Source organism: Melitaea cinxia, chromosome 14 (genome assembly GCF_905220565.1).
Source record: "Melitaea cinxia chromosome 14, ilMelCinx1.1, whole genome shotgun sequence".
NCBI classification, from domain to species: domain Eukaryota; kingdom Metazoa; phylum Arthropoda; class Insecta; order Lepidoptera; family Nymphalidae; genus Melitaea; species Melitaea cinxia.
Genome location: NC_059407.1, coordinates 10,484,313 through 10,496,691, shown reverse-complemented (window position 1 = coordinate 10,496,691; position 12,379 = coordinate 10,484,313). Strand labels below are relative to the sequence as shown.

Sequence of the window (12,379 nt, the reverse complement as noted above, 5' to 3'; positions counted from 1 at the left end):
CGTGAAGCGCCATGTAGAACTTTAATATTATTTTTATTGGTAGGGCACAGCAGGAATTTCCTGCTCAAAATATGGAGCAGCCCGACTGGGGTAGTACCTCGACCTTACAGAAGATCACAGCAAAATAATACTGTTTTCAAGCAGTATTGTGTTCCTGTTGGTGAGTAAGGTGACCAGAGCTCCTGGGGGGGGGGGGTTGGGGATTGGGTCGGCAGCGCGCTTGCGATGCTTCTGGTGTTGTAGGCGTCTATAAGCTACGGTAATCGCTTACCATCAGGTGAGCCGTACGCTTGTTTGCCGACCTAGTGACATAAAAAAAAAAAAAAAATATTATTGAATTTTATGTCAGTTCTTGTGACCCACTTTTTAAAATATTTTTTTATATATCTAGGGCGGCAAACAAACGTACGGCCTACCTGATGGTAAGGAATTACAGTAACTTATAGACGCCGGCAACACCACAGAAGCATCACAAACTAGTTGAGTCCCTACCCCCGACGACCCTCCCCACGAGCTCTGGCCACCTTACTCACCGCAGTTATTTAACCGTGTTCTTCTGTAAGGTTAAGGTATTTCCCCAGACGGGGTTCTCTTTGAACAAAACATTGCCTGCTGCGCCCTACCTCAATACAAAATATATTGAGAAAATAAACAAAACAGCGGTGGTGTTTGTACATAAATCATTTATTTATTATTCTACATTCAACTTAGGTCTGATTAATAAATAGATTATATGATCCTTTCCTTATCATATTATTTACGAAATTTAACGACCCAGTCGTTACCCTTTTTCCCGTTAAAATAACACGATTTATGTATAATTTTTGTTTATTTATAAGCATACAAATGTCATTTATATATCAATTCTAACTTACACAAAAATCTTATTTCTATTCTGTATATTATACCTTTTTGGTTACTCTTTCAAGTGACAGGAAAAAAAATGATCAAACTTATACTTACACTTATTGTGTAATTAATTATTTACTATATTACATAATTGTCTCCAACATAAATTCGTACACAAAATATTTTTATCAAACTTACTCCTTATTTAAAATTATATTTGTTTAAACAAACAATGTTACAAGAACATGACTATTAACAGAAGTGTTTTTCAAATTATGTTCTTAGCCTCAAATTACGAAATAATTTTTTTTAAAAATTAAAATTTTTACAACTTAGACACAGTTATTATAGAAATACTTATTCTACCTCATTAACTCCTTAAATATTGGGCCACTTAGTAATTATGTCCAAATTATTCTTTATTACTTTAACTACTTTGGCTGAATCATTTTACCCCAGCCTATGTATACAAAGACAGTAGAATATGAATACACAATACCAAATTGTGGTCCAGAGTCTCTTCTATGCCTTTTAACACTATTTATTGACTCTGCTGGTGCAGGTTTCGCAGGGTGGTTGACACCTATTTCTCCATTACCAAAACAACCTATAATCCTAGTATACGGGAAAACAGCGCGGAAACACTCTTGCTCCCACTTATGTTTCCGATCACGACCAACACAGGAAAGTTTGAGAGCTACGCTGTACTCAAATCTTGGTACTCTCTTTGAGAACTGTAAAAATAAAATACTAATATATAAAATTCTCTTTTGTAAATACATGACAGTATTTAATGCGTGTGTCATGTTGTCAGGCTTATGCAAAAGACAATAAAAATGATAAACTGTCACAATTCAGACTGTAACATCCCACTTCTGCATAGGCCTCTTTCTTCATGTACGTTTTTGTGTGTTGTTTATGAATGTGTTTCTCTGCTACTCAACCTTATCAGATATATATAATAACTGGAACCGACAGTTAACATGCTCTCTGTAGCACGGTGAGGAGACCCGATAACAGACATCCGAATTTAAAACAAATATTTACACAAATTCAAATATACATCCCGAGCGGGAATTGAACCCACAAATCGCAAGTGTTTACGCGCTTTCTCAGCACACGCCAGAGCGGTATTTACTAAAAACTAAAATATTTACTTATTTATATATAAGTTTTTTACATTTATGTAAGTCTATCATATCGTAGTTTATATCTACGTACTATCGTTTTACTATTAAACATGCAAACAATTTGTTTAACGTTATTTATTATTGATTTTTCCTCATTAATTTGTGCACACTACTAAGCGCTTCTACTGTATCGTGTCCAGTACCCAAAGGTTATCTGGAAGAAATCACTATTTAGCGATAAGATCGCCTTTGTTACTCTTGTATTGTATCTTTCTTTATATGTGTCTGTATTTTGGTGTACATTAAGAATAAATAAATAAATAAAATAAAAAGAAAGTATTGTAATAACAAGTTATTGTACTCACCTCAGTGATTGCCTGCTGTATTTTAACTTTAGACCAATCTGATGATTCGAGAATAAACGAATACATCTCAAAATTGTAATCTTTGCTTGGAGATTCTTTTGGAACAGTAAATAAGCCCATTGAGATCAAATTTTCGCTTATAAAATCATTTCCATTATTGACGCCTTCAACAATTCCATTAATATCTCTTTGTTCAAATATAGTATCATCGATAATACAGCCTCCTAACGCATATGGTACATTGGGTTGTCTGAAAATTAATTTCAATCTTCATTCTATCTTAATTTGTATTAAAAATATAGACTTATTGTAAAGCATACTATAATATGTATGTTACATGAAAATTGTGTATTTGTATTAATTGTTATTGCTCGCAAACGAAAAGAAAACCGACTTCAATTACATCGACAATTTACACAATATAGGTAGACGAAAACATAGCCAAGTAAATACGCGTTATCAAAGATTACTCAAAAAGTATATATTAGGTACTGATAAAATTTACATAATAACACAAACTGGGGTATACCCAGTGAAAAGTTATGCGGCATAATACACGAAGTCGAGCGTACGACGAAAAATTAGTAAAGTAAATACGCATTATTAGATATAACTCGAAAATTACTTGTTAGATTGCCTCCACTGGTGACAAGAGGGCTGGTGCTTTTTTTGCCCAGAGAATCGGCATAGCGATTCAACGGGGAAATGCTGCCAGCATTCTTGGCACAATTCCACGCGGACATGATTTATACCAAAACTATCTGTAAATATTTAGTTCTTAAGTTGTGAATTGTAAATATGTATAATGTTTAATAAACTATTGTTATCCCTCGTTAGATCGCAATTAAATTGTACCACATGACATACACCACCTTTCGATTAAAACGAAAATTATTGAAATCGGTCCCACTCAGTCAAAAGTTCTGAGGTAGCATACACACAAAATAAAATAAAATAAAAAAATTCACACGAATTGCGAACCTCCTCCGTTTTTGGAAGTCGGTTAAAAAATGTTTGAATTTAAGTTAGTATAAATAATAAAGTGGAAAAATAGTGGAAAAGCATATTTCATTTTCATGTAATCTATACAAATAAATAAAACTGTAGTCTGTTTGTAATATCAAAATAACCACTTTTTACTAAATGCATATAGATGTATACACGGTACATATACCAAAATAACATTTTTTACAATTTTTGTCTGTCTGTCTGTTGAACAATAACTTTTTGTTAAATTCCACGCGGACGAACAAAGTCGTGGGCACATCTACTTTTAAAATAATATTAATACGTAGTAGTGTTAGGCGGCATTTTGTTTAGAAATGTATACATTTTGTAACTCTGCAAACTAAATAATAACGCGAACGAAATCGCGGGCACACTTGCTTATATAGAAAATTCTCATGTCACAATGTTAGCTAAAATACTCCTCCGAAACGGCTGGACCGATTTTAATGAAATTTGAGGTAACAAAACAACGTTTGTGGGGTCAGCTAGTAATAATATAACTAACCGACTTCCAAAAAAGGAGGAGGTTCTCAATTCGACTGTATTTTTGTTACTTCAGAACTTTTGACTGGGTGGACCGATTTTGATAATTCTTTTTTCGTTGGAAAGGAGATATCCCTAGTTTGGTACCATGATGAGGAAACCAGGATCTGATGATGTGTTCCCAGACAAATCGAGGGAAACTCTCGAAAATCCGCATAACTTTTTACTGGGTGTATCGATTTTGATAATTTTTAATTAATCGAAAGCTGATGTTTATCGTGTGATCACATATAAATTTTATCGAGATCTAATAACTACTTTTTGAGTAATCTTTGATAACGCGTAGTTATTTGACTATTTTTTCGTCGATCTACGTTGTATTACTTGTTGATGTAATTGAAGTCGGTTTTTTTTTTTTCGTTTGCGAGCAAACACAATTATATTAATAAAACTTATAATAAGAGAAAAAATTAACAAATTTTTAAGTATTTTTAAAGATAATTGTGTTTGCTCGCAGAAGAAAAAAAACCGACTTCAATTACATTGACAAGTAATACAACGTAGGTAGACGAAAAAATAGTCAAGTAAATTTACCTATTATTAGATATAGGTCGAAAAAGGGGGTTAATAATGTTAATGTGGCAAAACAACGTTTGGGGGGTCAGCTGGTAACATACAAATTTCTAGTTTTAGAACCATGACCTATCAGTAACTAATTTATTCAAATAATAAATCTACACAAAGTTTTAGGACAGCATGAGAAACTATGTAGGTATGTGTCACTAACAAATTTATTTTCATTCATAACAAAAACTTCTACAAATTATGTGGTTTACCATGGCAGTTCATAGCTATGCCCTTAATCGCGGTTTCATTGTAATGTAAGCCACATATTTAAATATTATAGAAATTTTAAAACATTATTTTTTTTATTTTTATTTTATACATCTACCTTAACAATGTTTACATCTTAATGTCTTAAGATCGAATGGTGAATGAGGCTGTGTTTTTGCTGCTCGTGAGTGCTTTAAGACTGCCTTTGCCCACCATATATAATTATATATATGATATAAAATTGTGAAATAAAGTTAAATAAATAAGTAATTTAATGATACTTACACATCCTTGAAATAATTTAAAAAGACAATATGTTCAACAGAACGCAACAAATACTTGTCCGTCACATACACAAGAACTCCTTTGAACGTTCTGTCTTTTGCTATTTCATCAACTATACTATAAAAGTCGTCCTGCATGATTCCATTTGACTTTATGTTGATTGTATGATACTTTACATCAGGTATCACTGGAATGTATAAGCCTCCTATAAAGGGATGTGATTTCAAATGGGTTATAGTGTGTTTATAGGTCACTGATTGTGGTAGAGGCATGTAGGTTATGTAGTCTGATCTAACAATGTTCATGCAGTCATTGGGAGCACAGCTAAATTTATGCACCACATCAATCACTGGAACAAAAATAGTTATTAATTATTATTTAGTTATTACAGTAAATGTTAATGTAATGTATTAATGTAAAAAATACTCACAACAATGTTCTTTTTTGCATGGTTGAGGGCATGGATTTGGTTTTATTAATTTACACTGACATGACATACTAAATCCAGATGTATTGACAAAGGTCATAACCACCATAGGATTGTTACAAAAAGTTATTGACTGTTTGTATACAGTACCACATGTCAATGAATGAGTTCGAAAGTCTGTGACAAAATCCCCTGGACCAAGCTGTTCTCTTCTTAATGTTTTTATAGCTGAATTCCAAGTTGTACAGACATGTTCACAGAGCAATTTATCTTGCCACGACAAATTACTGAGTATTTGCTTTACTATGATATAGTTCAATATCACTTTGTCTATCAAATTTTTGTTACATTCGAAGAGTTTGGTTTGTCTCTCAAGGTTATTTTTCTCAGCATATGGTGTATCATGGTCATCTTGTTGTATTTTAACACATTTAGCACTCGCGGCCTCAGTTGCTGCGATTTCTGTATCTTTAATGTCCTGCTCCCCCGAGCTGGGGCATATAACGTTCGGGGAGTTGTCGGACATGTCTATTTTGTTATATCTCAGTTACAAATTCATCTTCACCTCCACGAGGAAACGGATCTCCTTTTAACAGGGCCAGAATAAAACAATACAAATAGATGAAGAAAAATATTAAGTAATATCCAATATAAATCATTACATCCCTTAGATGTCTTTTAAGTTGGCCTCGGTTGTGAATTTCTGCAGGATCGTACGCGCCCAAGTTGCCTTGTGGTATCGTTAAGTATTCAAAACTCAAATATATAAACAGAGGCAAGTTAAGTAGAAATAGATATATATTACCATGCAGAAGTAAGAGAAAGGTAATAAACGAATGGGCTATATACTTCGGCAGTAACCAATAATTAAGTTTATCGCAGCACTCTTGAGCATTTAAATAATCACATTCCAAATCAGATAATGTTATTATGTAGTAAACTAAAAGAAATAATATAGCACCATTATCGACCAAAACCAGAAAAAATAACAACGTTTCACCTAATATCATCACTAATTTTTCTATTACTAAGTTTATAAATATCTACCTATATTTCACAAAAATATACTTTGCCGTTCAATCGTACGTAACGTATAAATAATTTAATAAATATAAATTAGATATTGCAGCTTTACAGGTTACAATTATTCTCACGATATTCTTTTCCAATGGATGTCATCTCAATGAAAGATGAATATCATAGACTAAAGCGATACAGTTTATATATTGGGTTGTCTGGAAGAAATAGCTAAATGGCCATAAGTTCGCCCATTGTATATACCTATTTATTATACCTACTTCACAGTCTGTAAATGTTTTTTAAATGTGTTTAATGTTTAAAATGTAGTTGTGGTATGCAATAAAGTATAAAAAAATAAAAATAAAATAAATATATCAGTGCGTTCCACTAAACAACTACAACGACCGCAAAGCCCTCTCATCGTTCCACTTAGTCGAGCGATTGTCGCGATTCGCGAGCGATCCGCACGCCGCGCCGGTTGGGTGACGCTTCAATGTTCGGTTATATTAAGTGACGTTTCATTATAATTGGTTATATTTTAAAAGATAAATCCGTTACGTGTTATATAAAAAGAGACAAAATGCTATTCTGTCTTCGTTGCACAGCACACCCATCGATCGACACGCTTCTGGCAGCCGTAAAACATTAAGTACTCCCGCAGACATACAATTGTAAGTTGGCCGATTAAATCGCAGAGTATGCTAATAGGTATAGTGACATATGGAAGCCCGCACATTCTCTCCAACTAATTAATTGGATACCGATCGCATCAGAATCAAAATTCACTTCCGATCGACGTACAATTAAAAAGTTGTCCAACTATTCGTTAGCACGGGCATCCATAGATTATACACTTATATACTGGTACGGGCATCTTATACAAGCTCGCTGACTATCCAACGTAGTACACGCGTGCGCGTGATTTCCCTACGCTTGGATCTTCGTCGACGGGTACGACGTCTGCGTCCCGATCTGATGTTGCAAACGAAAAAGTAGAACTTATAGATCAACCTTAATTTAAAAAAAATGCATGTTTTAGAAATAAAAAAAGGACATGGGTTTCAAAAGTCCGTGGATATCCTCTCCGAGTCTGCAGTTTACGATTCAATAAAAGACACGATTCATACAGACAAACATATATATATTCTACTTGAAACGCAGAAAATTTATTTACATGTTCTCAAAGATGATCTGTTATAATAAACAAAAGAAAAATGTTCCACAAGTTTTAAAATAATAATAGTAGGTACTAGCGTAGTCAGTATTTCGCGTCTAGTTTTGAAAATAAACCTGTAAAGTATTTTTTTTTTATCCAACAGAAATTTCATTTTTTAGTTATAAATGACCAATTGGCGTATTTTTAGACATCGGTAAATAAAACAACATTTATGTCAAAACTTTTTTTCAACAATTCCTTATTACTAGTAAAGGCTTGGTAATTATTTACAAGGCTTCATTATACGGCAAGGTAAAAAACTGTTAAAATGTACACATCACTAAACAAGATAATCATATCGTATGACTAGGTACTTACATTGGGTCTATTACTGTCATTAATGTTGTTTTGTTTAAATAATTGGTACTTAATGTTTTAATGAGAATGATTACATGAGAGTATGCAGTACATGCAATATAACGAAGCCAGTTACACTATACATAACTATTTTAAACCGCTAAAATTATTCAAATTCAGCACTGTATATCACTTCGGAATATAAACTATTAGAAAACAAATGTTAAAACTCTCCTACAATAATTACAACAATAACAAATATGCAGATAGATTACATACAAATACATGTATCAAAACTTTAATCTCACTTAATATCTTCTTGTTAAATACAAATTTAAACTAACCCTCCACAATACATAAACAAAAACATAATTAACGGAAGTTTTATATTTTTGCGTTTGAAACATCTTCCTTACAAATATTCATGAATGAATAACATTTTATGAAGTGGATAGGTACAATTTTGATGAGCAATTAAATTTATAAATATTTATAGTAAAGTTAGATTTAATTCTCCTAGATAATGGAATATTACTTAATTTTAGTAAAGCGAAAAAAAAAATCAATTTACCTACTTGTTATTTTTGGAAAGATTTTTGTCGTTACAATTTTAAATCTGAAAAATTTGTTTTGTTAGCTGGTTATAGGCTGCGCACATCGTATCAACTTTTAAATATATCTCATATGTTTAAATACAATAACTTACAAATGTATAGCACCATACCATATGTGAACGTACTTTAGAATTATATTATTTTTTAAAGTACTATCACATATTACCACCAACAGACAATCACACCACTGGCGAAAGAAACCTATCGATATAAAAAATAAACTACTTACGTGGAAAATATTTCTTTTAAATTTTAAACTTGTAAGCATTGGCACATTGAGGCAGTAAAGCCACATTCGTTGTTGTTATTGGTTTTTATTTATTAAAAATATAAATGCAAATAATGGCATATACAATTCCGATTCACATATAAATTACCTTTTCATCTTCTATACAAAGCTACGACGATCGCAAATACAACACAGTATGATAAAATACTAACACGCAAGACTAACTGATGCATTTGAACGATATCGAAAAAAAAAAAAAAAAAACATTGGTACTCTAAGGGTTTACAAATAAATTATAAACAAAACCTTATGCAAACATTCCTAACATTGTTTACGAAATAATTATCGATAAAGGTGCACCTATCCTAAGCTTTAGAAAATAAACTGGAATGATACTTTTTCAAGAATGTTACGTTTATACAATATTTAAAATATTCTTTTTAAAATTAAAATATATAATAAACAAATTAGTAACAGCTTTTTATTGAGTCATTTACACCGCCCTATAACTTATGAAGGGTCTATAAACTTAAACAATAAGTGGAAGTTGTAGGTACAATTTATAAACAATGAAATAGGAATGCATGCATAATTTTTTGTATGTGTAGAGCTGGCTCCCTACTTTAACTAATGATTCATATCTAATATTGTTCCCGAGCTGGTCCCACCCATGACGATGGCTTGTGAATATGCGTTTTGATCTCTCACATTTCAGTGTTCACGATGACTTGTTCAATTTGTGTCTCCATTAATAAATGTCGGAGAAACCTCGTGTACTATAATATGCAATTCAACAAGACTGGAATGTCATTTACTAATTTGGGAAATAAGCAAGGCATGCAAAAGAGATAGTCATTAAATATAATACATCATTGTGTCACAAAAGAAGCATCACACGGTTTTGATGATGAACCATCTCGTAAGCACACACAGTATCCCTTATGATAATTTTCCCCTAAGTTTTAGTCATCGGGCGGAATGCAGATATCCACAACTATGTTGAGTATTATTATTAAACTTTCATTATATACATAAGTAGATATGCCTCAGTAAATAAATGGATTTATCATAAATATGTGAGCCGAATATGTCACTTACACGTTGGTGACTGACGCTTAACACTCACTAATAAATAAAACACAAATGACTTAACTAATTATACCACTAGCAATACAAACAATCGTATATTTAAGTACCGTATTTCATCTGTCCAGTCCTCCGCTCACTGCAAACACTATGTGTTCCGTGAGAATAAACCTAACTTTAGCCTACTCCGCACTAAGTCACCGTCCTGGAAGAACGTTTCACCGCACGAGACTAGCTTGTTTTCAAACGCTACGCAGTAGCTTTTTAATTACTCTAATTTTATTAACTAAGATCTGACATCGCGGGGGTCTCACGACGCCGAGAGATCACATCGTGTAAGGGTAGAGAGCGCCACCTCAGTGCGAGCGTGCGGCGAGCGCGGGTCAGGTGGCCTCGAAGTCGTTCCTGTCCCAGGAGTACAGCTTGCAGGCGGGCCGCGGCGCGGGGCGCGCCAGCACGGCGCCCAGCACGGGGTCGCACTGCGGCACGTGGCCGCGCCCGAACAGGTTGGGGATCAGCTCCGAGTGCACGTACTCGTACTCGCCGTCCACGTTCATGCTCGAGCTCAGCTCGAAGTCCTTCAAGTCGAAGTCGCAAGGACGTTCGTCGAAGTTGTTACGAGTGTCGTCGTTTTGGAAAGACGGAAGTGATAAATCGTTCATATCGTCGAAGCCGGTGCGCGTGTGGTCTAAGATGTCTTCGTTGGTGAGGGTCATGCTGATCCTCTCAGACTCGTCGTCGACGTCCATGGCAGCGTGCGTGTCGTCGTCGCCTGCGAGCAATCTACCGAAGAAATCGTCGTGGTTATCTGACGTGGAGTTAGAATTACCGAAGTTAGCATTGAATTCGTTATTTGCCAGTAGATCTACGTTTAACTCGGGATCTATGTGTGTAACGGTGTGGTCGACGTCGCACCCACTGTGAACGGAATTTAAGTCAGCTCGGTTCATAATTTCGTTCTCGATATCGTTGAGTTCTCTCTGTAGCTCGTCCGCGGCGAGCGAGTCGCGGACGTGAGTATCTCCTAGTATGTCATCACTGAGTACATCGGTCGGCGTGAATTCATTCGAACTGAGATAGCTCGCATCGAGCGTTCTATTCTGTGCTACGTCTCCGACTGCTGAAGGTGGAAGTTCTCCGTTTTCTACAAGTATTTCTAGAACATCATCCATAATTTGGCTATCTTCGGCACTATCGTGTATAGAAGTTTCGATAGGAGCGTGTGTTATGGGCGGCAACGGCGGGGGCGGCGGTGGCGGCGGGGGAGGCACAGGAACGGCGTGCTCGGGCTCGTAGTGTGTGGTAGGTAGAATCGCGATCGGGACGACCTTAACTCCATTCAGTATATATGCTGAATTTCCAGTCTTCGGGGAAGCAACGTCGGCGTTGACTTCATCCGTAGACGATGGCGGTGTGACGGTGAATAAGCGGAGAAACCGGTCGGGAGCCGTGTCCGGGGCCGCAATGACGTACCGGGGCGGCGGAGGGGGGGCGGGGAGCTGTTTGTGTGCGTCGAGCTCCGTGCGTAGCTTCGATACACTGAGGTGCGCCTGAATAAGCCTTCGACTCTTATCGCTAGCGGCAGCACCGGTGGCTTCGCGTCTCACAGCCTCGAGCTGTTGCTTGGACTCCTCGAGCCGACGCTCTAGTTCCTCTATAACTCGCCGCTGAGACTGTACTAAGTCCTCCGAGGGTTCAGACTCCGACTTTGATTCCGGCGAAGCGACGGACATCGGCGACTTCGGCACCTCTTCTTGCATCTCCAAGAAATACGGCCTCAGCCGGTCGATGAGCTGAGGCTTAGGGCCGGAGACGCGGAGGTTGCGCCTCTTACACTCTGCCCGGAGATCGGACACCTTCATGTCTTCGAATCGAGCCAAGGATATGGCGGGGATGGAGGAGGCGGGGGGTAAGGGCGGGGGAGGGGGTGTGGCCATCGCGTCTGAGGAATCGGAGGCTACGGACGCGGCCGACGATGGCGCCGGCGAAGCGAGCCGCATCAACTGAAGTAGCAGTGCTTGCTGCTGAAGGAGCAAGTTGTACGGTGTCTCTACTGACCCCGGAGGCGACGATGCCTTTTGAGCGTTCGGAGGACCTTTGTACTCGTGAAATTTGAATCGCGATTTTAATTGCTTGTTCTGTTTTGTCTTCTTACGTTTCGTTGGGTCTTTACCGGGCGCGGGATGTTGCGAGGAGGATGTACTACTGACTGGCGAGAGAGTGGAAGGTGGCGATGGCGACGGTGAAACTTCTTCCGTGGGACCGCAGTATGACGATGGATGCTGAGGACGGCCAGAGGAACCCTCACTTGTCGCCTTGAAAGCTAAGACTCCGCTTTTAACAGCCGTTTCGATGTTTTCTTCTGTATGCAATATATTCTTTTTTATCAGTTCCAGAGGTCCGGGTCGATGTGACAGTTGATCATTTAACTGATCAGCCAATCGCGCTTTCTTTAGCATTCGTTGTTTCTCCGCTAGACTTGGATCTACATGGCTTTCCTGAAAATATATTCATATTTATATATCTTCATGCTTGA

At 36.6% G+C, this 12,379-nt stretch overlaps 3 protein-coding genes across 3 annotated transcripts in view; all 3 read right to left on the bottom strand.

Moving 5' to 3' along the window:
* Positions 1–666: 666 nt before the first annotated feature.
* LOC123659392 lies at positions 667–5,907 on the bottom strand. Its single transcript, XM_045594607.1, has 4 exons — positions 5,385–5,907; positions 4,955–5,303; positions 2,345–2,594; positions 667–1,583 (listed from the first exon to the last, which is right to left on the bottom strand). The coding sequence occupies exons 1-4, from the start codon at positions 5,905–5,907 to the stop codon at positions 1,281–1,283; spliced, it is 1,425 nt and encodes a 474-aa protein (XP_045450563.1). The 3' UTR covers positions 667–1,280.
* On the bottom strand, positions 5,789–6,391 carry LOC123660033 (protein cornichon homolog 4). Its single transcript, XM_045595177.1, has one exon. The coding sequence runs from the start codon at positions 6,389–6,391 to the stop codon at positions 5,918–5,920; it is 474 nt and encodes a 157-aa protein (XP_045451133.1). The 3' UTR covers positions 5,789–5,917.
* A 1,395-nt stretch (positions 6,392–7,786) lies between these two features.
* The window catches only part of LOC123659957 (myocardin-related transcription factor B), a 44,395-nt gene continuing 39,802 nt past the window's right edge, over positions 7,787–12,379 (bottom strand). Inside the window, exon 6 of the mRNA XM_045595113.1 lies at positions 7,787–12,341. Coding sequence (XP_045451069.1) covers positions 10,227–12,341 — 2,115 coding nt within the window. The 3' untranslated portion in view covers positions 7,787–10,226. The remainder of the gene's footprint in view (positions 12,342–12,379) is intronic.

Coding starts and splice junctions, on each gene's coding strand:
- LOC123659392 (XM_045594607.1), bottom strand. CDS start 5,907: ATGTCCGACAACTCCCCGAACGTTATATGCCCCAGCTCGGGGGAGCAG. Junction 5,304..5,384: donor ATGCAAAAAAGAACATTGTT/GTGAGTATTTTT, acceptor TTTTTGTTCCAG/TGATTGATGTGGTGCATAAA. Junction 2,595..4,954: donor TTAAATTATTTCAAGGATGT/GTAAGTATCATT, acceptor ATTAATTTTCAG/ACAACCCAATGTACCATATG.
- LOC123660033 (XM_045595177.1), bottom strand. CDS start 6,391: ATGATATTAGGTGAAACGTTGTTATTTTTTCTGGTTTTGGTCGATAAT.